Source organism: Dermacentor albipictus, chromosome 3 (assembly GCF_038994185.2).
Source record: "Dermacentor albipictus isolate Rhodes 1998 colony chromosome 3, USDA_Dalb.pri_finalv2, whole genome shotgun sequence".
Taxonomy (NCBI): domain Eukaryota; kingdom Metazoa; phylum Arthropoda; class Arachnida; order Ixodida; family Ixodidae; genus Dermacentor; species Dermacentor albipictus.
Window position 1 is genome coordinate 61,834,466 of NC_091823.1, and position 25,333 is coordinate 61,859,798.

A 25,333-nucleotide genomic window follows, 5' to 3' on the forward strand; every position below is an offset into this window, starting at 1 on the left:
CGCCGAAGTGAAGTGCGCGGAAAAGATGTTGTGCATACATGCAGGAAAGAGCTGGTTTCAGGTTTTCACTTCGTGTTTCCTTTTGATGCCCCCTTTACGAGCCGTTTTCTTTTCCTCGGTCATGTGCAAGCAAGGCCAGCCGCATTGTTTGTTTTTCGTCCGCTATCGCAGTAGTCGGGCTTATTAGCGCCAATGTGTTTTTACTAGTGTAGTCACACTTGCCGCCTTCACACGCTGGAACTTGACTAGCTGTGAAACCATTTTCTGTTTACGACTCTTCGCTACGGTAATCTTTCGCTAGTGCGCCTTCATAAACCCTTATAGCCCGCTTCCTAGCTTGCTATTAATAAACGTAAGCGAGCGTCATCACAGTTTCAACCGTCGCTTGCGCGCTTTGCATGAAGGCCCCTCCCACGCGGGAAATTACCTGCGCGACGGCCCTTTTTTTTTCCTGGTTTTCGACAGGTCTCATTTCAGCGGCTGATGCAAGGCCGAAGTCATTTGGGATGCGCCTTGTAAGCGCGTCTTTCGGCGAACTGTCGCTGTGCTCAGTCGGCCGCAAACGTTTACGGGACACGATTTCCACGAACATTCTTGCGTCGCGGTTCTATTTTAATCAGTGAATATAAATAAATCAATCGATCAAATTCATTCATCTGAAGAAAAGAAAGAATGGGCCGCTATGTACATCGTAAAAACAACTACAGACTGAAAGTTTGAATTCGAGGCTTCGTGCAAGGGCCTCTCGGATTCTTTTTTCATTCGTGCAATTTCCGTGACCCGTAAGCTTTTTGTGGCCGACTTTACGCTCTAAGGTAAGAATGAAAGGTCAGCCGGCGTTGATGATCGCGATTAAAGTTACGCGTGTTTCGTATTCATCGACAAAACATGTCATCGTGAGTGCGCCGTTGAAGGTTTGCGGACGGATTAGTATGAACAGCCGTCACACTTGCCGGAGTGGCTCAAGTGCCATGACGCGCTGGATTTGAACATGGAGTCTCTGATGCGATTCCTGATTTTGATGGCCGCATTCAGATGAAGTGGAATGCACAAAACACGCCTACGTAAGTCTATGTGCGTGTTTGAATGGCCCAGCTCAAAATTGCCCTGAAGCTCTGCGCGACGGCGTCGCTCATTGGCCATAGTGTAGATCTCGTACATACGCGGGCCAAAATTTTCTTTAGAATTCCGCGGTTTAACGGCCAAGACCACGATCTCGTTGTGAGGGACTCCGAATTGATTTGGCTACCTGGGTTTCTTTAACGAATACCTAAATCTAAGTACGCGATCGTTTTCGGCGTTTCACACACATCGAAATGCATTTCCGCCTGGAATCGAACCCGCGACCTCGGGTTCTGCAGCGCGACGCCATAGATGGCCGGTGCCAAAATTGTAACCAAATCATTTATCATATGGAACTGTCATCGTTGCATAACGGCAGGACGTCTGTCTCTGACTGTTCACATTACGAGAGCTCAAATATTCTCGGCAGGCATCCGCATACGTACTATAGGAATAACGCGTATACAGGGTGTCTTTTTTTCTTCTTTTTTGGTGGGCTGCACCAAACTTTTGAAACATTGCCTGTGACAGATGGCACAATTATCACCCTCACTCAATGAGGCGGCCATTACTTCTACGGGAAATCAAAATGTTCAATTGAATAACTAACGTAATTATGCTAATTGGCGTTTTAATTAACTGCTTCACGCCACATATTTCCGTCTACGAATTATAGCCGCTGAGTTCGAACGGTGTATCCCCTTGGAACGAATTCTGTGGACAGCACCAGTTCCGAGAGAGTCATTTTCGAAGTGTCCGACGAAATGCATTGCCATTCCAGTTACTTTCTAAAGAAACTGCTGTTATATGCATTGAAGCACAAAAGTAACTGGAATACTAATGCATTTCGACGGACACTTTGACAATGAGATACGTACGCCGTGCGAACTCAGTGGCTATAATTCGTAGATTGAAATATGTGGCGTAAAGTAATGTTGAAAATGAATTATCGTAATTACCTTGATTATCAAATTGAACGTTTTGATTTCTCGTAGAAGTAATGCTTCCCTCATCGAGTAATTTAGGTCATGGGTTAGAATTGTGCTATCGGCCATAGGCAATCTTTAAAAAAATTGGTGCAGCTAGAAAAAGAAGACACCTCGTATGTAGTATTTTAAATATATGTCTATCCGTTTGCTTTTTGTATTGGTTTTCTCACGAACAGTTTAGTCCGGAGTGTGGCTGTGGTACAAGAAATTAAGGATATTCTACTTCTATAGGAATGTTGATGTCGGGCAGTTAAACCCAATTGCTATCAGTCTTCCCCTTCTTTTGAACTGTAATTACAGACTTAGCCCATGAACCGTTCAATAGGAGTTTTGACAGAACCTGAATTACCATATCAATTTTGGACACTGGTTGCTGGACGAGAACTTTCTGATTGAGCCAACCCAGACATTCAATACACTCAAGTTCCACTATGTTACAGTGGCCGTGTTGCCAAATTCCGCCATTTCGACGGTTTGAGCCAATGAGTAGCCGCCCTGTGAGCCCATCAGAGCTGATGAGATGGCGTATTTGGCATGGCGGAATTCGACAGTGCCTGTAGAATAGCTACCGCGCCGGTTTCATTGGTAGCGCCGAGACAGGACCGAGGCATTCCTCGCAAGAACACTCTTCCAGCTATTCCGAGTGCTTGTTCTCGCCAATGGAAGCAGCACATTTGACGACTCCTTCCAATTCAGCGTTCGTGGTTCCCGTGCATTACGCCGCATAGAAGAAAGCCGTCGCCACGTCGCAGTGACCTCACCCGCAGGTCTGTGAGCGCGCGCTTGACGCCAATAATCGCCGATTACAAGTTGCCACTCCGCGAGCCGCCTCTGTCACCTTGGCACGGTGCCCAGCTCGGCAGCGCGGTCACCACCACGCTGCGGCAATCCGTGGGCGGAGGCGGCGGAGCGACGTGCTGCGTTCGGCGAGCCCTCGCTCTCTCGCCACTTGGTCTTACAAACACACGCACGCACATATACACGCGTTTCCTATATTGTTTTGGATCGTCTTCGTCTCGAGCGGCCGAGTCATGACTCGCGTTGCTCCCGCGTACCGACGAGAAAAATGTCGCCGCGGAGCCGTAGCGTATAGCTGCACCGCGGTATCGCCGTCACGCCCCTTTCCTTTGGCACGAGTGACGTCTTCCGAACGCCTGCGTATAAATATAGCCGCACGCGTTGATTATCAGTTGGGACACGCGCGCGCTCCAGCCGGAAATTGTGCCCGACTGGAACACGAGGGTTGCAAAGGCGCGTTGCCGTTGTACACCGCACGATACCGGGAATTCCCCGCCTCTGTCGTCTATCGCAAGGTCGGGGCGCGTCCAGGGGTCTGACACTCGCTTTCACCGCGCACATAGTTACGAAGAGTAGCCCGTCGCTTTGCCCTCAGCCTGCACCGTTCGCCCAACTGCAAAAGGAGAGGTGAGAAAGTGGGAGAGAAGAGAGAGATAAAGAGACAAAAGGGAAATAAAAGCGGAGAGGTTAGCCAGTTTAAGTACCGGCACGGCTACCCTGTGCTGGGAAAGAGTAAAGGGAACGAAAGGTGAAAGAAGAAACAAATAAAAAATAAAGTACGAAAATGGTCTATTATACGAACATCAGGGATGCGTCCCCGTTCTCTCCTCTTTGCAGCTAGTCCTGTTCTCCCACTTCACCAGGTATTTCGTTTCTTTTCTTTTTTTTTTTTTTAGCAGCGCCAAGTTTTGACAGGTAGCACAATTCTAACTCTTGAGCTAAATAACTCGATGAAGCGGCCGTTACTTCTACGAGAAATCAATATGATAAAACGAATAATTACTGTGATTTCGCTAATTACATTTGTTTAATTACATTACGGCACATATCTCAATTTACGAAATATAGCCGACGAGTTCGCCAGATGTATCTGCTTGAACGAATTCTCAGGACTGCACCAGCTTCGACGTATTAATTTTCAATGTGTCCGACGAAATGCATAGGAGCTCCAGGTATTTTTCTCCTTCAGTGCATAAAATACGCTATATAAAGTAAGTGGAACAACACTGCATTTTCACCGTAAGTTGGACGGCGCATATATCGAAACTGGCGCCGCCCTCAGAATTCGTTCCAAGTCGATATACTTCGCAGTTTCACTGGCTAGAAGTCATGAAATGAACTATTTGCCGTAAAGTAACTAATTAAAACGTTCATTATTGTAATTACTCACTTAATTTTTTTATATTTCTTGTAGAAATAATGGCCACATCATAGAGTATTGTAACTCAATGGTCATAATTGTGCTGTCGATGTCACAAGCAATTTTTTTGAAATTTGGTGTAGCTAAAAAAAAAAAATACCTACACATTTTCAAGCATGAAGTGCAGATTGGGTTCTACAAAAGAGGCATCTAGAACATGCAATTCCATGTAAGATCAGTTGTCGAGCAGCAGCTTGCATAAACAGGTGTGCTTTGCATTTGGTTGCCTCAATTTCTTTAGACTACCTTGTTGTCAGACTTTCGAGCGCCTGCCGAGACTGAAAGTCGGTTGCGCGATACAACACGCAGCATCTGCAGGCTACCGTTTTAGAGTGCAGATTTTTTTTTTTTTTATATAGGCCGCCGCTGCCATACGCATTGTTCCAAGAAGGCTCACCACCGCCGCTATAGCCAGAGCGAGCGATGAAAGAAAAAAATTGCGGAATACACGCGTTGTGGGAACCGGTTTAAGTGAGGCTTTAATTGGTATTTGTGAATTAACGCTGTTCTCGTTTAGCAACAACTTGCAAGTATAGAGCGCACGACCTGTTTGGGCACTTTTTCATCAGAAAACGCCGCGCTCGACATAAACTTGATACTCGAACGTGCTTCCACGCATTACAGCGAAATACTGACGATGCCGGTGTGACGACGACGTAATGACTGCGACGTAATGTCGACCATGGTATGACGACGACGTCAGTGTGGTGACAACGCTGGAATCACGACGACAGTGTGGCGACGACAATGTGATGATGATTCTGGAATGGTGACGACGGCGTGACCACGACGGTTTGACCACGAAGGCATGACGATGACTGTGTGACGGCGATGGGTGACAACGACGAAATGGCGATGGCGACTTTATGACGACAACGAAATGCCGACCGCAAATAGTGAAGACGACAGCTTGGCAACGAAGGAATGATCACGATGGAATGAGACAACGGCATGTTTGTGTTGGAGCTCGCGCTCGCGCTTAGATATACGGGGTCACCTGCCACCCCAGGCCGCCTCAGTTTGCACATTGCCCGGTACCGGTCAGTCGACAGCAGCCAGCGCCAACAAAGTGAATGGTGCTGGCTTTCAAATGCTTTAAACGGCCGCCGCGATCTGCGCAGCGTGTGCGCAAATCGTCGTCATCGTCTTCTATGCACCGTTCTACTTGGCGCGTCCGCAGCCCCACGCCCCACGCACATGCCCTCGGTCGAGTGAGTGTGAGCCCTCGCTCATGGCGGCTGTAGTCCGCTGCCTCCCTGGGAGGCCCGCGGCTGGCCCTCGCGGCCTTCCACTGGCCCACCGCGCAGACGAGAAGCCCACTGCGACGACGCACCGGCACCCTTTGGCCGCGGGTCACGCGAGGGCCGGTCCAGCGGCCACAGACGCAAACGCGGGAGACGCCATGGACGGCTGGCGCCGGCGACGACGACGATGTCCCCGCCACGTGAGAACGCAGCGGCTTCGCGTCGAGCTCGCGTACCAGGAGCGCCACGGGGCATTCCATTCGCAGGAGTAGACTCGCGAGGACTGTACGTCGCAGACCGAAGGCTTCTGCCGTTGTGTTAGCCCTTCCACCCATCGGCGGCCAGCGTATCTTCGCTCCACCGAGGTTCCACTCGAGCGGCCGACATGTCTGCCGCTGATATCGCCATGGCGCTCGAGGCCGTCGTAAAGAGCTCCCGCAGGCGGTGCGTCTTGAATGTTCTCTTTCTTTGATTTTCGTTTTCTTTTCTCGGCCGCTGGTCGTGACTGGCCCGTCCGCGGCCCACATCTATTCTCGCCGCGGACGTCGTCGTTCCCCGCTCCGCATTGTGCGGCGTCGGTGGGAGCAGCGCCGCGACGGTAGCACTTACGACCCATCGGCTCCCAGCTAAGGACGTCAGTAGACCAAATTGCTTCTTGAGCATCGCCATCCCCGCGAGAAACGTTGCCGAGTGGATCACGAACGCGAGCTTTGTCTTTGGATGACCGCTGGCCGACTGCGGGGTATCACTTTCTCTTGCTTCTGCAACGACCTTCTTCATATAAATCGCATCTATGAGTCCCGACGTGCCTATGTTCGTTCCGCCTTGAGTATTTTGAGAAAGTATGCGAGATAGCGTGCAGTTCTAGCAACGTACCAAGAGCCGTCGGTGGCTGCCGCTATACTGAACAGCCGCTCTGCAGATAACTAGCTTGGTGCGGACGCTTCCCTCACGCACCGTTACCCACGCATGCATTCACTGCTGTTGGTCTTATCTATAACATTTATGCCGTCGGCTTACAGAAGCACCAGCAAAGCACATTTATTCTGGCTGTGCGGAAGCGTCAGTTTTTGTTTTTGTCTGCTACCCGAACAACGTAACTCCGTCATTTGCCATTTACACCACGGCTTAAAGGGGGTGATGCAAAAATGCTCGCTTGCTTAGATTTAGGTACACATTAAAGAACCCCAGGCGGTGAAAATTAATCCGGATCTCCCCACCACAGCGCGCCACATAATGATACCGTGGTTACGGCACGTAAAACCCCATAACTTTGTTATACGTTTAGCAGCAATCCCATCTGATTCAGTGTTCTCGCGTGCATTAACGAAGTATAGTATCTATCTACCGCACGCCTCATTCGTGTCTTTGCCCCGTTTTTTGCAGCGGCAATGGCGAGGAGACGGACAAGCGGAAGCGGCCGATGCGCTTCTCCGGCCAGCACGACATCCGGCTGCTGCAGGAAGTCGTGAGCCTGAATCCGTTCAAGGACACGCCACCCACCACCACGTGGGCGTCAATCTCCAAGAACCTCGAGCACCTGTTCACGATCAGCTCGAGGCGATGCCGGGAACGAACCATCCTGCTGTTGGACCAGTTCATCAAAGGCGACTACCCGAGCCTGCAGCGTTTCTGCACCAAAGAGGAGTTCGCTATCAAGGAGCAGCTGCTTCAACAGGTACCAGCCTCGCGAATAACGCTCGTCTCGTTAAAAGCATTAGTGAACGGGCTTGTATTGTCTGGAAGGAGTGCTTCTAATCGGTGTCCGTACAGGTCTGTTTGTCCACAACAGTTTTAAAGGACTCGGGAACTCTCGTCACTCTGGTGTCTTGTCTGGACTGCTGCATGGCGACATTATTTCAGGAGTTAACTCCCATTGTTCCCTTTCTCAGCCTCGGTCGTGGTGAGCAGCGTAACTGCGCCCTGTCCTTTAGCCCCAAATGAGATGAAATTCTGGAAACCCCAAGCGCAGCCGTTCGGGAGTGTACGTGCCGGTACGTTTCGTTTTACAGTGGCAATGTGCTCCGGGTGCTGATTTTGCGTATAGATGATCAGGATAGAAGAACAGTTGGGGTTAACTGTTATGAAACATCGCTAAGATGTGGAATGCGGAAACGTATATTGAATAATGGGCAGCGTTTAACGGGGTGTGTTGATGCGCTTGCAAGTTTCACTGTAGTCAGGAGTGCACAGACTTGTGTATTCACGAAGGTCGAGTCAAGATCCGTCTATTCGGCTTCTCCTCCTGCGGACACTTTGCGGGCAGCCATTGGAGTATATCGCTAAGTATGGAGTGCAGTGATTTACCAAGCACTGCCACGTGGCGTGGGGAGCAGCCAGGATCGTTCAAGCTCTGCTACATGACTCTTGGGGGAGGGAGGGGGTCGTGTCGCAATCCGTCTATTAGCCGCAGCTGAAGCGCTGGATATTGTTTCTCCTTGATTCAGGCAGCGTTGGTAATTGGTCAAGCTTTTATGCAAGAACCTCTATACTTTTCTTTATTGCAGGCTTATTGCGACGTGCAGATGTAGTAAGTGATACCATTAAACGAATACAGGAGAATGCTTTGTATCTAAAGAGTCGTCTGTTTTGGCGTAATAGCTGCGTGAGAATAAACAATGCACAACCACAAGAAGATAATGAAAATTCGCTTGGTCGTGTCGAGGCAAGGGGATTTCACCAAGTGTAGAAATGTGAGGGAAGGTAAACTAGCCTTTGTATCACTGCCAGAGGTCGGGAAAACGCATTAAGCACCGATCAGAAAAAACTTAACTTTCATTGACTTCTCGTACTTTTCTTTACTTGCTTGCTGTTTGATATGTCGCACATATATTATGTCGAAGCAATCAATCAACGTCATTTCGGATACAGAATTTTTCAGCGCTGTTGCGCTGCTTACCTAGACACGTGTCCCCAAACTCTACCAACGAGTTTCATCGTTCTTTCTATAGTTAACTATCAGGATTTCACCATGTTTTATGGCTTTGCTGAGTACCACCCTTAGGAATAACTATGCTATAAGCCCCCCGCCAGCTGCTTTTCCCACACCTTCTCACGCCTACCATTTCCTTTGGCAGACTCGCGATTGTCTAGCAATGCTTTTCATGCAATATCATTATCCACGCAGGTTCTTCAGCAATATGAAGACGGCGCAGGTGGATACAGCTCTCGCATTGGCGGCGGTTTTGTCACTGCTGCCGCAGCGGCAGCAGAGGACGAAGAGGATGACGATGACTTTGACCCGGAGAAGATCCGGCCCCGTGTCATTCTGCACGAGGACTCAACGCCTGAGCCGTACACCACTCGCCAGGGTGAGGAACCTACCCAGAATTTATATGCGTGTCGTGCCACATGTGCTTCACTTGAATTTTGGAACACACGCCGCGGTGACCAAGGTGCTCAGCGCGGATATAGTCGCATACGTCACGCCGGCGTGATCTCTGTTCTGCGCGTTGAACGCGGCTCGCTGCAACGCGGCGAACGAACGCTTTCAAAGCGTACAGCTTTCTTTGCTGCTTTCGCCCGTTTTCGTGGTTGGTAGGTGGTCGGACTCGTTAAGGGAAAGTTCAGTTTGTTTGTTCTTGTTATTCGCTTACCTTGACGATCGTCGTCGATTTGTTCGCACACTTTTTTTTTTCTTTTCGTTTGGCTAAGGCGCAAACTCAGCACGCTCCCTTCAGTGCACCCGAACTGTGGGCCAGCATGCAGCCGGCCAGCCAAGCTAGCACGTGATGCACTCTGGTCTAGCTACTTCGGACTTGGGACGTGTTCTATTCCTGTGCCGGCCGTGTCGAAGCGCGCCGAACGCCGCCGGTCACGCCAACTGCGCCTAACGCTAGCCCCTTAATCGACGACGCTCTTCGAACTGGTCGGCAGAAGACGTTATGGAGGGGAGGGGCCTTGAATACGTCGTCACTCTCGACTGTCGAGCATCCGCTCCTCCTCTCATCCACGCACGCGCGTAGCGGGCTTTATATCTGCACCTTTAGGTTTTAAATGCCAACTGCAAAGAAATTTTGGACAGACTAAAAATCTTAGCTTAAGATATAGCCTATAGATATTGAGGAGCCTCCGTACGTCTAAACTTTCACGTTTAAGATACGAGTGAAAGCGTCGCGAATAGCTCGAAAAAACTGCCGTTCTTGATACTGAAGAAAGAAGGAAACACCGCCATTACCGCTCCCCGGAAGTGACGCCTGACCTAACGCGCATCCGTGCAATTTCCGATGCCATGCTGCTACGTATCGTGGATACCGCGGCGGCCGCGGGGTGCTCTCGTCTCGCCTATACCAGGCCTAACTAGCCGTATGTTGCCTCGATGACCTCCGCAGTGGTCGGGGAGGTGCACACTTAAGCACCATATTTTGTTGCAAGGGCGCTCAGACAACCGCGTGCTCTGTGGTTCTCCAGGCTTGGCAACGCGATCGAGCCTGAGCGCCCGCGGCTGCCCGTGGTGCGCTGAAAAATGTCTCGGACGCGGCGTGTTCGGAGTTTCGTCACAGCGACGGCGCCAAATGCACGCATCGTCTGCTTAGGTGCTGTTTAAAGGTTCCTAACAAATAAAAAATATTTGCAATTATCGGGTGTACCGTTTTGTCAAGATTGGTACAGTGTTCACACACTACTCATTCATGACAAATTTATTCAAAGGGAAATTTCTTTGCAGCTGGCAAGCAAAAGACCGCGGCAAAAGACCATAAAGAACCCCTGCTGCTCAAAACAATCAGTCCGGAGAAGTTTACTGCGGAATCGATCTCCGCCGAGTGCGAATCATCCGTTATGGCTAGCCTGGCGCTTGATGGACGCATTCATTGTTTAACGTACCTAGACTGAAAAGCTGCCCGAAGGAGTAAGCGGCGTAACTATCTAGATGCTTACGAGCCAGTGTGTAATTTTCCAGTGGCGTGCCGAGACTTCTAGGCATCCTGTTCATGTTGAAGTAGCGGTTTAACGTGGTGAAGCTGGCACGAAAGCGATCGCTCCCGCTGCACTCGTCTCACAATTCTGCTCTCTCTTTTACACGTAAGCTTTAATGAAATATCCTTATACAATCGGCTTTCAGTTACCATACGCTGAAGTCGGTACTAAGAGTGATACTTCCAGCGTCACCAACAAAACTACCATGTGATGCGGGATAAATTAAGCTTGCCTCACAAATGTCTGCATCATTTCCTCTTCTACGTTCTCCCCTATGTCCGCAACAGGGAGTATGTCGGTCGTCGCCGGACGTCGAAACAAAAAAAAATTACAAAAGAGAAAAACTGCCCCACCTTAAGTGTGCAGTTTCTTTACAGGAAAGCTTAACTTTCCAAGCAAGTCAAAAGTTTTTTTCTTGGGCGGGGGGGGGGGAGGGGGGGTTATCTTGTCTTGTTGATGTCTGTTTATTAGAGCACTGCGTGTAATTACTGTCAGCCATCTCAAGTGAACGTGAACGTATAGGTTGCGGTAATGTGCTATCAAGTTGCAGCAAATTACGCTGAGTATACGTTTATGGTTATGAACTACTGGTACGTATCCAGCTTGAAACTTTGTTATAGAGAGCTGATATCAGTTACGACGGAGGCTTGTCAATTTCTTCGTCTAAACACTGTGGCTATCAAGGAAAATAATCGATATTGGGCTCTGGAAGGCTACTAGAGACAAGTAATAATGGAATATCTTGCTTGTTTCTTTGTTTTTTTTTCGTGTGGTAAATAACTGCTTATCTTAGCAATCTGAACTTTGCCGCGGGGGAAGTCCGAATGTCTCGCCACTGCTTCTCTGTATAGGACAGTGAACTCTGTTGGTTGTAAATATTGTTAAGGCATATTGCGTATGTGTCGTGTGGTTCTGCGGGGCCTATACTTCTACCCACGTCACTTGAGCGTCGTTTCTTTCATTCCATGACCTGCGAACGCTTGCTTTTTCTCAAACGTTTCCTTCGCCATCGCATCGGTTCGCTCTTCATTTTGCAGAAAGTCAGTGCACCTGCCGCTACGTATCGTATTACTGACGACCAATGAGTGGTCGGTAAGTAGTATAGTGCGAGGGCAAATGCGAACGTTCTGACAGGGTTTGCTAGCGTTCAACGTGTTTTCCGAAAAAGACATTTCGAGCCTGAGCTCTCAAGTTTGCCCTCGCGCCTTCTGTAAACGTGCGGAAGGTCAAGTATACCCATCCATTCGTCGTTTGAAAAAGAAAACATTAATTGTGGGGTTTTACGTGACAAAAACGCAATCTGATTGTAAGGCACGCCGTGGTGGGGGATTCCGGATTAATTTTGACATTTTGAGGTTATTTCACGCACACCTATATCTAAGAACAGGAACCTTTTTTTTGCATGTCGCCCCCATCGACATGCAGCCGCCGAACCCACGACATCGAACTTAGTAGCGCATTTAGCGTCAAAGCCACTGGGTTACCTCGGCGGGTACCCTTTAATCGGCGAACACGAGGACCTATGTCTTTTTGAAGTGTTAACATCGTTTTAGTCATTGTAGGCTGCACGTTTAGACGTGCGTGCATGTTGGCACTCAGGTTGGTGTTTGTGTTCACGTCGCTGTCGGAGATAACAAGCCAGTACGTGTACATGGTTGTCGCTCATGATTGCGGTCAAGGGCGTCGTCTTCGACGGCTTGTTTTTGCGGATGCTACTCGAAACATATGTTTCGTATCGAGCATGTACGCGCGGACTTGCAAACAACTTTCACGCGTATAGTTAAGAATGCAATCTTGCCTAAAGGCTGGCTTCTGAAGTAAAAAAAAAAAAAACGCGATATCTGATTGACATCTTGGCGCTTCCTCAAAGGTGAAGCGCCCAGGGCACGGCATTTGCAAATGACCCAAGGACGGTTGTGTGAGAACGTGTAGAGAAAAAGGCGCCATGTTCTAAAAGAACCAATTTTCTCGTTGGCGATGTGCGCCGTGTGCGCCGTGTGCGCCGTGTGCAGCGAATGGAGCTGAAGCACCGACTGCTTTTGGCCGGCGATGTTTTGACCACTGTCAGTCTCGATTCACGCCCTGTCGCTGTTCCTACTGAATAGAACACGTAATTATGTACTGGCAAGAGTCCACCATCGTCGAAGACGCTGCGGTACAGACTTGTTTTGAACGCTGAACGGGCACCGTAGACGCCGTTTTAAATAATTATTAGTATTAACTCTCGTTCTGCCATTTGTTGATATTTGATTATATTTGTTGCTGCCATCTCTTGATATGCCTCGTTCTCTCTCATTGTTGCTTGACCTGCGCGCTTTTGGCATGACTTTGTTTCTTCGTCGCTTGTTCTTACTTTGGACAGAGTTCGAAATAACTCTCCCCTCGTCGTTACTTTTCCTGCGGTTTTCTAGTTGCTTGGTTAGCCCGCCATGTTAACAAAATTTGTACTGATTACATTGCTTTAAGAGGTGAAGAAACGAAAAACCACAGTAATTCCTAGGGAATATTATAGACAAAGAAAATATTTTTACTACTGCCTTTCGAATTCGGGACGTCGCTTTATTCAAATGAGGTCTATATTAGCACAAACTTTAAACTGACTTAGACGCTCCCGAATGGTCGGACCCTCGGCAAAGCATTTATTTAAGCAATTTCTGCCATGTCTGCCGCATAAAAAAAAAAGCCCTTAATCTTGCTTTAGTCCCGTAATGCTAATTAGAATACTATGTGAGGGCGATTGTCAGTCAAACAATAACTTCTTGGCGAACCATCTGAGAGATGCTGCTTGGGAATCTTATTGGTTATGGTTTATTGGTCAATGTTACGAAGCGTGTCGATAGATGCTATGATGTTACATTGCATCCATGTTTAAACCGTGTTACAAATAAAATTAAAACCCTTGCTAGGACACATATCGTGCACTGGAAGTAAAAGGCCAAAAGAGTACATAGCAAAGAATAAAACTATTTACATCTTACAACAGAGTGACTACTTTAGAGTTAGCCATAGCTCGTTTGTTTAGCGACTTCTTCGAGAGAGTGTCACCCAGCCCCGCACACTGGCTCTGGTAGGCCATGGAGAACAGTCGGGTGAAGAGGCCAGACCGCTCGAGAAAATCGCACAGTGTTCTGCGAGCCTTGAAAACACGGCACCGCAAGAATAAGTGTTGGAGGGCCTCCACTACACCACAGTCGTTGCAGTTGTACGTAGCGCCAAGGCTGAAGCCTGCGCAATTGTGTCCACGCGCTCCCGACTCGCAACCGTAGCAGCCGCACCCGCTGTTGCCGCGAAATATTGCGTATACCATACAGAATTCAACTTACAACTTAAACAACGTAGAGCCATACAGAATTCAACTTGGAATCGATAACCCGAGGTATCTGACTTCCTTGTCAGCGCGAAAGAGGGTGCGCTGACGCGTCCATCCTTTAAACATTGAATTTCTCCCGCTTTGATTATTTCACGCGTGACACGATCACTCCGTTTTGCAATGATACTACATTTTTTTAAAATCTTGGCTTACATTCAAACATGCAGCAGTGGGCAGAAAGCCAACCCTGTTTCGCGTGGTCAACATTGTACTCGTGCTCTTTTAGTCTTTCATTAACGCATCGGTCCGTCTGTCCGATGTAATATTTACCACAGGACAGGGGGATCCGACACACCACGTTGTTTCGGCAATCTATGAATTTATTCTTGCGTGTGATAAGGCACCCTCGCTTGGGCCTAGATTCTTGGACGGCCATTTTGCAAAGGTTGCCTAATTTTTCAGGGGCAGAGAGGACAACTTCGACGTTAACGCACTGAGCAACCACTTTCAAATTGTGCACGATACTATGCATGTATGGGATTACCGCAATTTTTCGTCTATTCCGACCAACTTTCTATGCTTTCTGAAAAGAAAACAAACTGTTGGAAGTTAGTGCTCTGTTCTTCCTTCTGTACACTCTACTTTCCTTGTGCTGTTATTCAAACTCTAAAGCATGTTTTACCAACAAGCCCAATCCTACACCCTTCTTTAATGCAGTGTATAAATTGATCAATCATGAAAGCTGTCAGAACAACAAGCAATTAAAACTGAAAATGTAGCAAGACATAGCAGTATGTGCAAATAGCACAGTATTCATTAGTATCTTCATTACCATCTGGAGTTACCAGTGCTTTAGCATCCTCATTGCATACAGGGTCTCGGATCTTTGGTGGGGGCGTTTCCTTTCAGCCTGGAATATAACATTTTCCTTTATTTCAGAGCAAGGCAGTGCTAATCTGCAACCTTATTTATAATCAGAAGGATAAAGCTAACATGCCACCTTTTCTCAAAGCACCCGAGCACACTTTTGGGAACCGCACAGCATCATGCACGGCAAGATACGACGATCCGAAACGCATAAGCTGCGGCGACTGGTGTGCTTTTGCCCCCCGCAAGATGGTGACACGACGGCTTCACTTGACGGGCGCTCCCTCCACTTCGGCAGTTTTTCTTTAACCTCCTTGATGTGGAGAAAAGTAAGATACGACATAGTCAGTATGTTATACATATGGTGGAACTGTCTCACCTGTAGCAATGCGTAACAGCCAAAATGCTTGCTTTACACAAAGCGCGCTAATTAGGGCAACAGAGTGTAAAGATGATAGTCTAGTATTAAAATGAATAGCTTTGCGTGGTTCATTCGCGCGATTTCGTGGTCGCTGGTAGGACTTTCACCGCCGATACAGAGGTGTCGATGTAGAGAGAGCGTGATGTCGCCCAACTAAGTTGCGCGGTGAGTTCATCACTGACCGCCAACTACAGTTTTTTGAGACGTACACGCTCTCACGCGAGATCTTTAGCGCGTCTGAAAGTTTGTATGCTCTGGTGGAGTGGTCCGGAAGGACAGCACTCTTCCTCTTGTTACATTGTTGCATTTGTAATTGTTACATTTATAACGCAATATTTTGTTACGGACGATCAAGTTGCAATGCCACAAAGCCATTTGGAGCCATAAGGAGGACAAATGCATGGGCAGCCTATAACCCCCCCCCTCACTTGATGAATCATCATACTTGCAGCTCCCGTAGACACTATACCGCCAGTGTCCTGTGGTAACTTTTGCACTGCTTTCTGATCCTCGCGCTCGTTGAACGCAGGAAGCGTCGAGCACGAGCAGAACGGCACGTCGACGAAGGAGCAGACCACTTCCACGTCATCGTCCTCGGCCAAACGGCCACGGCTCGCCGATGGCCGATCGCCTTTCTCCGGCAACGGCGGCGGTGCTCTCACCGATGACGACGGAGGCCTCGAGGAGTTCGCCGTGGCCGCCGCCATGGGCGACGCCGCCAAGGGGACTGACTTCCCAACACAGGTGGTGTCCTTCCTGGTGACGCGCCAGGCTAAGGAGATGCGCGTGCGCGAAAAGGAGCTCAAGCTGCGTCGCGAGGAGCTCGAACTGGAGCGAGCCAAGCTCAAGCTCCAGGAGGACCGGCTCGCCCTCGAGAAGGCGCGCTTCGAGATCGAGCGCCAGGAGCGCGAGCTGCGGCTCCGCTCGGAGAGGCAGGAGCGGACGCTCTTCATGGAGGTACTCAAGAGGGTGGTCAGCTCGGGACTCGCGGACTCCTAGCGCGCTTTCCACCTGCCGTGTGCAGGCAGCCCGTGTTCGCCCGCTTTTTCTCTAACTTCTACAAGTGTATGTGTGTATGTCTGAAAGACTCCACTTCCACTTGTGCTGGCAGCGTCTGCCTCTCGGGGTTGCATTGCGTCAGCGGCAACAAGCGCACGGCTTGTGCTCCCGACGGAAAATGTGGCTACCATGCTGTTCAGAAGTGTTGAGACAAGTGGTCTAAGGCATAAAGTGACTTTATGGGTGCCATGTGACGTTCACCTGTCGATGGCATTAGGTACCTGAGTTATTTCAGGAAGGACCCTGAAACGAACACATCACAGTGTAGAGGTTGCGTGGAAGAAAGCACAACTCTTTTATAAAGAACCAGGGCCATCTCCCACTCACCATCTGGCTGCAATAGGCCTGGTGATTAGGGTTACATGGAGAATGAGGGCGAGAGCTCTACGATTTGGTCTTTACAACTAATGCAGCACAAATTTAACACCAGTACCGCAGCACCAGCATGGCCCAGTGTGCACTTTTGCAAGGATGCACTTTTGGAAAGTGGTGCATGTGTGAGCCTAATCTGTCTGAATGCCAGGCTACCCAGTTCCCACCCAGCATTTCTCACGTTACCGAGGTGATGTGTTTTACTGCTTCTGTACAGCGCTTCTTGACAATTGTGAGAGAGGCTGCGACCTGTGCACTTCTGCCCCTGTTTAATACTTCATGGACAGCTTACAAGCAAGATAAGAGATGGACAGTTGCGCTTATCGACAATCCGTCATTATACTTACAGTGCAAGAACACAGGACAGACAGGCAGGCAGGCAATGTGTGTGTCTGCTCCTCTCTTTCTCATGTTCCTGCACTGTACAAATAATCGTGAGTTGCCTACATAAATGCACCATTGTCTCATTTTGTCAGGTGCCACCTTCCACTTGTTGTATTCGTTTCAGGGCTCCTTTTGTGAAAGTGTCCTTTTTCTTTGTGTGTGCACTATTGTAATGTGTGTGTGCGTGTTTGTGGATGTGCATTCGCACTAGTGATGAGAGCACTCAATGCACTGTGTAGTTACAAATCTTGTAGTGAGACAACATTTATATTTAAGTGCACTTTGACACCGGTTAGTCCTGGTTTCCTGCACCAGTTGATGCAGGTGCACCTGAAGAAATGAAAGCAGGTGCATTGTAGCAGTGCTTTCATGTTTCACATTGCTCCAGTGGATACTAAAACATGGTTTCTCGCTCTTTTCTTGTGTGCCATTACTTCGCTAAACTATGTTTGAAATTATGCATACATGCTTGAAGAGAGTACTCCAAGTTTCTTTTTTGTTTCATCTTTATTAGCAGGCCTAGGTAATAATAACTTCCTCAATTTCAGAAACACAGTAGACTCCCGTTAAGATGAACTCGAAGGGACCACAAGATATGTTCTTATCAAAAGATTGTCAGAAAAAAGTAATCCTCAAAACTGTAAATCTTCTATTCTTGGTGAACCGAAATATTCATGGCATAAAAGAGTAAATGAAACAGTATTAAAACCAAAACAGACGATGCCATACAAAGTACTGCTTTATAAAGTCTTGGCAATTGAATAGATGTTGCTTTCCGGCACTCTGGAAATCTGCACGCTGTCACAAAAGCTGAAATTTCAGCTAGCTTGCTTAAAAGGTCCTTGGTGTTCTCATGTGGGAGAAATGTAGCAAAATATACAGGGCATTATCATCAATGCCATTCATGAACCCCACTGGTTCTTGTGACTCCTGAGCAGTGTCCTGACCATAATTATCAGCCTGAAGGGGGGGCTCGGGAACCTTCTCAATTATTTTCTATGACATCAGCCCTACAGGCATCCACATGAACATTGATGCTGGTGTAGCTTCTTAAGTGCACAGAAACACCATTTGCTTCTTGTGTGTAGCTAGCAATGCAGCCTCTGTATTGGATTATCTGAGCCTCTCGCAGAGTTGCAGGCTATAGTCGGCTGCAGGGGTTAAGGTTAACCAAATCAGTGGTTTGTTAAGCAGATTGTTTTGCATTGGTGCTGTGGGAAATGGGCGAATATTCGCACATGTTTCCTCACATCCGAAAATTTGGCTTAATCAGGTTCACCTTAATGGAAGTATACTGTGTAGAACAAGGCAGCTGGAATGATGTCATCTGCAACGTAAATTGCTGGCAGAAAGCATTTGAAAAACTCCCCTGGACATAAATTTGCATGCAAATTCATGAAATTTCTTTTGTTTTTAGGTGAGCCAGCATATCAGCATTGCATTGCCTCTAGTTGCTTCAGAGACAATCAAAGACTCTAAGGTTTCCATTTAGGTGAGATTGGTTCAGCAGCGAACTTTAGTATTTTTAAAGGTGGAAGACATGTTCATTGCATCCAAACACATCCACAGTGTTAGTATCAAGTTTATTTCTAGCATGTTGTCTGATTGAAAGGAGAGATTTTGTAAAACACGCACATACTGCTTTCAGTTTCAAATGTGTTTCTTGGGACCATCGCCTCACTCTCATGAGGGATTTAGCTTGCTTTGGTATGACCTACATTGTAAATGAATGGGTGAATATAGAGCATGTTACTGACCCACTGCATAGATTGAAATAGCTTGCGTCGAGATCGCCGAGACATATCTTTGTAGATACACCACTGGGCCTAGAATATGGCTTTGTCAAATATTTGCATGCACTATTTTTCTGCAGGGAGCACCGGTCTCTGTCAAATGTGCAAGAATATCAAGACACTGTGTGCTTCTAATGTTGTGTTCTTGAGGTTTGGAACAGAACGCTTAGACATATCTGCATTTGTATTTTATGCCACAAGGAAAGGCTATTGAATTCTTAGTGAAAACAAATTTGGACTTTCGAGTCGAATTGATGATGAACACTAGTGACTCATTCAAGAAGCACCTAATAGAGTGCAATGTTACATCAAACAAAACCTGACCAACCATATGACCATCTTCAGACGCTATAGGATGAAAGCATTGCACAGGGTATATCATGTGTGGAACTAGAACTAAATGCAGATATTCTTGGCGTTCCTTAGTTTGGTAATTTCCAAGGAATTCATCCCATGTGTTCAAGGCAAAGGGTGCAAGGAAAATATGTCACAACCATTCTTTACTCCGAGATAGGTTTCCCTGCCTAATGCAGTAAGTTGTGATGTCTGTTCCTAAACATAAATGTGCTGTTCAGACGTTTGCAATAGAAGCTAAGATAGTGGACAAGCAGGCTGTGAAGTATATAGAAATACATAGGGATTATAAGTAGGTTGCCTTAGAATTGTCGCTTTCACACTATTACTACCAGGTGGAAGTGTCTTGGCACTATGAACTCTTTCCTCTCTGGTGAGCCAACAATAAGCTGAGCGAATAATTATTCATTTGTATTGTGATAGGAAAAGCAAACACCATTGGGGCCCAAATGCAACAGACTGCTTCAAAGAAAAACAATAATGTGTGCATAATTTTACATAAGCGAGTGCTCACCATTTGGTCACTCGTCGCATAGCTTGTGTACTGTATATTGTCTGTCATTGAGGCCTTCAGTTGCATGTTAGCACCAGTGGTGCCTCTTTCATCTCATTCTTATGCACTGTTCAGACATTATCATAGTCCATGTACAATTCATTATTTCGTGAAAACTCGAGCTGCACTAAACTCTTTAATGCATGACCATGGTGTATTTTCACTGTCACTTATCATTGCAATTGTTAGGCTGGCTTTTGAAAGTGTTCAGAACCTGTAACAAGGCCTTCTAAGCTGTCAGTGACCACAATGCCACCTAAGGCTTTGGATTGCTAGCGGTACATAGCGATATGCTGTGTGCTCTGTCACAAAAGGTGTGAAGCCATGGAGCCATTCTTGTCGCCGCAGCATGTTGACTGATTTATTTATTTGATGGTAATGGAAATGTTAGTAAAGTTTGTGACTTTGCTTTTCGCAACATTAGATCATCTAATGAATGGACAGAAATGACATGAAAAAGCAAGCAAATTGAAACGTAACCCCAAACACCAAGATGAGCACTCAGTGTCAGCGTACTTGAGTCATGATCAGTGTTGTGGTTTGTAATTCATTGTCGCTTTGTATGTTCCAATATATATTTCAATTACTGTTTTCGTCGCCTGAATAATTGTTTACACATTGTACCAAATGTCATGTCGCGCCCACTGCACTGCCGTAGCACGTAAAATCCTCTATGTTGATGTTGACCTTTTAAATTTGCCGCAAACGGACACCTGCAATCATAGTTCCAGGGTATGGTAGCGGCCGTTTTCCGACAACAAAAGTGGTCTGCTCTTCACTTTGTGAAGGAATTTATTTCAACTAAATGCCATGACACCTTGTACATGTTCACTAAAAATTAGATGCAGAGGCAGCGAATGAATGGATATGCCACTTTTTGTCATTGAACATATAAAGCTATGCGTTTCATTGATTCCCCTGCACTTCCCTTGTCACAGCATTAATGACGAGGTGCCATTCGTGACGCTGACGAGAGTATGCACAACTTAAAGCCCTTTCCACCAGATGTGTGCTGGCGCTCCTTCTCGCCTTATTTTTCTGGCGTCCTCTCCCTCGTGGGCTCACTGTCACTCAAGCACATACTGCTCAGTCCAATACGCCATACGCTACGTTCGCATTTATGTAAACATGGCTTAGTCACGTTTACATGAATGTGACAGTAGCATATCGCAGTTCCTAGCACATCACAATAATACTATGTGATAGCGTGTACATATGGCGCAACAAGTCGTAGCCTGTTTCTAGTGAGTGTGTCTTGCCGGTGAGCAGAGAACACACACACCGGCGGCCGTCTCGCATTTCTTGTTTCCCTCGGTGCGATGAGCTATCGTTTACATGCACCGCGTAAGTACACTTAACGTGTCAATTTACTCCTCTCCGGGCACATTATTGTAATTCGCTTTCTCAGCCCATTACCGTCGTTTACATGTATGCGATGTGCTGGAAATGTAATGCGCCACTGTCAGATCAGTATAAATGCAGATAAAATTGCATCTTGGAAGTCGCATGTGCAAATGATACCTCGTCAAACTGCAGTCGTCACTTACACCCTGTACACACTTTGCATTCTGTGTTTTCTTTTTCTTCCTTGCTGTTCACAAATAAGAATGTATACCAACAGAACCGTTATTACGACACTCTTTGTTACCATTCCAAATTTTTTTTTTCGTTGCACCGCTTCCGTAATTTGGAGAAAGTTGGTTGCGTGCTAGCTATGTTTGCATCGGAGATCAGTCTTGCTACAAGATCTAATAACTACCGCTCGGCCATCCACTTTTTCTTTCTTTGTGTTTTCACAGCGCAAAGGAATCCGAGAACAACTTGCCAGGCAAATTCTCTTGAGCTTCCTTTCAAGTATTACATTCCAGCTTTGATGCTGCTGTTTTTTCTTGTAGTTGCAGTTTAATGAGCTTCAAGTGTGTTTCGTTACTTTCCACAAAATATGTCATTGATTGCAAGGTTTGTGAAGGCTACTGCTGTTTGTATAAATGTTTCTGATATATAGGTTTTTGTAAGTTAGCAACCAGAAGATGAAGGGGTCTGGTCACTCATCAGATAAGAATGCTGAACATGGCACGGCAGTGTAAAGCAAAAACAAGTTTATAAAGAAAAGGAAGAGAATCGGATAATACGAAATGCTCGCAATGTGTAAAGAAATACCGCCATACAAAAGCGGGCTTTCGTAAACTGTCTTGGTTTCCTTTCCCTGAGTAACTTAACAAGTGACACCTACGCTGTTAGTAACAGCCGATCATGTGTAGCTTGCTGTTGTACATTATCTATGTTTGGTTATTAAAATGTGCACTTTCTCACAGCGATGAAAATTTCCAGGCATCCAATTTTCATTCATTACCGCTGAGTAAATATCATAGCCATTCGAATGTTGAAGCGATTTTGTACTCGGATTATACTGTCAAACATTTTTCTGTTTCCACTCGCCGCGACTGAGCAAAAACAGAATATAATCGCCTTCCTACCAAGGGGAAACAATTTATCTGGAGCGGTCACCTTTCGCATATACCATGTGTCTCAAGTACACGGACCGCACTTGGCTCGCCGAGCTCTTGTTTGTGTTTCCTGAACCATATCCAATTCCTGGATGGATGTATAGGCATGGATGTACTTAACTAGCATTCCCTTTGAAGCGGTCTAGCAGCTGGTGCCGCTGTGTTCGCTTTTTCTGCCTTTCTGCTGCGTTTACTCTTAACCTTTAGGAACCGTCGTTCGCATTAACAAGCCATCAAAATTCTCCCAAGAAGGCTGCAGTGTGGCCCCTTTGTGTATGTGACCCGACAACAGACGTGAGTTTGAGAGCCATGACATAGGTCATCGTGGTCATCGCAGCCCAGTGAATCTCTTCCCGCATGTTGCGACAAATTTATGATTGTCAGTTTCTGTGTTGTGCGGTATATCTCTTTGTCTCCATTTTGTTTGATCTTGTACACTAAATGTTTTATTTCGAACGCCCAAGCAAGAACGTTCTCAATGCCAAAGTTGGTACCCATTTCAAGAGTGTTTGTAGCGCTCCTATACGCCTTTGTGATATAAATAAATATTGTATTTATTGACTACAGCATTGTCTCTGCTGGTGTTTCATCGAAGCGAGGAACTTCGTGGCAACTACAATACTCTACAATGGCGTTGTCATGCAGAGAATTGCATGGAGCAATGGCAAGGCAGGGACTGTAAATTTTGCATGGAGATAAGGGTTGAAGTACCACTAACACCAAATTTAATACTCGATATGTTTGTGCTGTTGGGTTCCCCGATTTGCATAGGTACATTTGACCGAGTATTAATGGCGTACGTTAATTGCTTTGAACATATTTTAATATTGTTTTAAAGTCAGCCGGAGCGGCTGATCCTTAGTCCGTGGACTCACCTCAAACTGCAGTCCTCACGACATCGTCGTCAGTTTGACGCGTTCTCTGACTCCTTGGATACTCTGTGACGTTTTGCATGCTGCGCGAGTATTGTTCGCGTCATATATCGGGGTGCTTGAGCGGAGCACAATGGGATGAATTGTGCTTCCTTCCTCCTCCCCCTTCGGACTGCTCGCCTGCTCATATCTGACTCCTCACCATGCTCTTCGCTGTCCTGCGTGCGCCACCATTGGTATGAACACATCGTCATGACGAGGCATTGGTGAGCGGTGCAGCACTGCCCATCAAAGCAAGGAGACTGCACCACGTCCGTCATTAGCATATAATTTTTTCTACTGGCAGTCCAACAAGCGTGCTTCTAAAGAGAGAGAAAGAGGGAGACTAAACTTTATACAAGAGAGCAAGCGAGTGCAGGCAGCTACTCCGCTTTTCAATGCGGGATCCACTCAGTGCAGGAGTCCAGCGGCCTTTCTCGCTCGGTTGACCAGGTTGAGCTGGTCCGTCGAGTCGGAACTGGACAGCGCGGCCTTCCCACAGGCAGCGCTGGGTCCAGCGCTGTTAGTGGAGTGTGTTATGAGTGTTAGCTATGGTGTGCTTGCGCAAGCCCATGCCATGTTGTAAAGCGTTGCGCATTGGTCGCAGTGTGGGCATTTACACGTCACTGGCTAGTGAGCCCACGCACGTGATCATGTGCGCGCTCAGTTGCGACCGTCGCGGTGCGGACCGTGCGGTGCTCGGTTCGAACGGTTTTTGGTGCTCGTTTTGTGGTGACACTAGAGCTGATGATAAATAGCGATGTTGTCATTAATTATTCGTCAGGTTGGATCAGTAATTGATTCACCCAGTGATTATCCGGCGCAGATCAGTTCACTAAAGAATAAAAGCCAGAAAAACGATTTTGCTATCTATGATCCTTTAGGAGATAAACAGTTCGAAGAAAGAAAAACGAAGACATTGTACGCGTTGAACGATGGAACAGAGTATACAGGTAGTAAGTAGCCTGTCACGCGATCCTTTTATCGTGAAGCAGGCAAAAATTCGTTCAAAATTGTCGATGCAGGTGCGCCGTGTACGCCGTTGGCTCTGTAAAGCGCACGAGTTGCGTACTTCATATTTGTGTGCCCGTGAACAGCTTATATCTCGACGGGAGGATCTGGTTCAGCTTCTGTACACTATCTTAAGTCGTGGGCGACGTGGTACATTTCGTGCGGCCGTACTCGCTGATGCAAAATGAAGACGCTGCGTTACAGCCTACAGAAAAGACAACCCATCCCTTCGGCGTACTTCCAGTAGATATACTATGGTGCTCGCAGCCGGACCCAAGACGGGGGAGAAAAGGAGTCCCGCACGCCCTGTTTCCCTTTCACCGTGGCACTGGTTCGCTAAGCACATGGTGATTTTACCTCGTTTTCCCATTGTAGCCGCTCAGATAACCCATTTGTTAGCCAAGCTTCTCAATCTTTTGCCTGCTACAAAGCAATGCGCGATTATCACCGTCATCGCGCAAAGCTCGGCACACCGTAAAGTGTGTAAATGAGCAGAGTGGATACGCTTTCAATTGGCATAATAGAAACCGAGAATTCTAGCAGAAGAAACCGGGCCAGCGCCACAACCATGGCCAGAACGTCAGAAGTATAATTTTGCTCCTTTGCGCCGTGACGTTTTGTTGTTTCACAAAGCAGCAATATTGGATTGAATTAACATGCACGCTCTTCAAGTTGCCGCTGGCAACGCTGTAGCCAATGTCTGCAGAAGCAGCAAAGGGACGTGGAGAGAGAAAGATAATAAGCTGCTACAGCAAATTCACAAGAAAAAGGAAGAATACAGAAGTTGCATGCATAATGTTCACGAAAAAATGTAAGCTGTAAGATTGTTCGTTGGCAGACACTTGATAGAAGAAGCCGACCTCGAGGACGTTTTGAAGCTATCTTGTGGAACTGAGTAAAATGTGAGGCATAACGCATGGTCGCATGCAGCAATGTTGTGTACAGAACGACCTCGGTAACCTATAGATATCAAAGTGGTGGCGTTGCGGCTTATTAGTGAACACTTAGGAGAAAGCGTTGAATAGTCTGAAAATACGGGGTGCTTTAAATGTGTCAGATCATCGAAAAATAATGACACTCGCGACCGTTTTCGGTATAGCAAAATGCAAGAAACTCGTGCAGATAATTTAAACTGGCGGAACGGAAACGTCTATCGCTAAACAGCGTCTAGCAAATGGAGATGGCTACTATCATTTGCAGACTTTCCGTCTTATACCAAAGTGCATCGAAAACGAAAAAAAAAAACAGTGTGCAGGAACACAGGACCCAGCGAGGTGGACACAGGATGGGCATAAACTTTCAATTGAAGCTACGTGGGAAAAAAAAGGAACCCTAACATTACAGACAATAACACTGTCAAG

General features: G+C 47.1%; 1 protein-coding gene across 5 annotated transcripts in view; it reads left to right on the plus strand.

Moving 5' to 3' along the window:
- Positions 1 to 22,616, plus strand: part of LOC135898773 (uncharacterized) — a 35,601-nt gene extending 12,985 nt beyond the window's left edge. For 2 of the 5 annotated variants that reach the window (XM_065427916.2, XM_065427917.1), the window contains 3 exons: positions 6,900 to 7,191; positions 8,641 to 8,824; positions 15,558 to 22,616. In XM_065427916.2, the coding sequence (XP_065283988.1) occupies positions 6,900 to 7,191; positions 8,641 to 8,824; positions 15,558 to 16,027 (946 nt within the window). In that variant the 3' untranslated portion in view covers positions 16,028 to 22,616. The other 3 variants (XM_065427919.2, XM_065427918.1, XM_065427920.1) reach the window with 3 other exon arrangements.
- Positions 22,617 to 25,333: the final 2,717 nt, after the last annotated feature.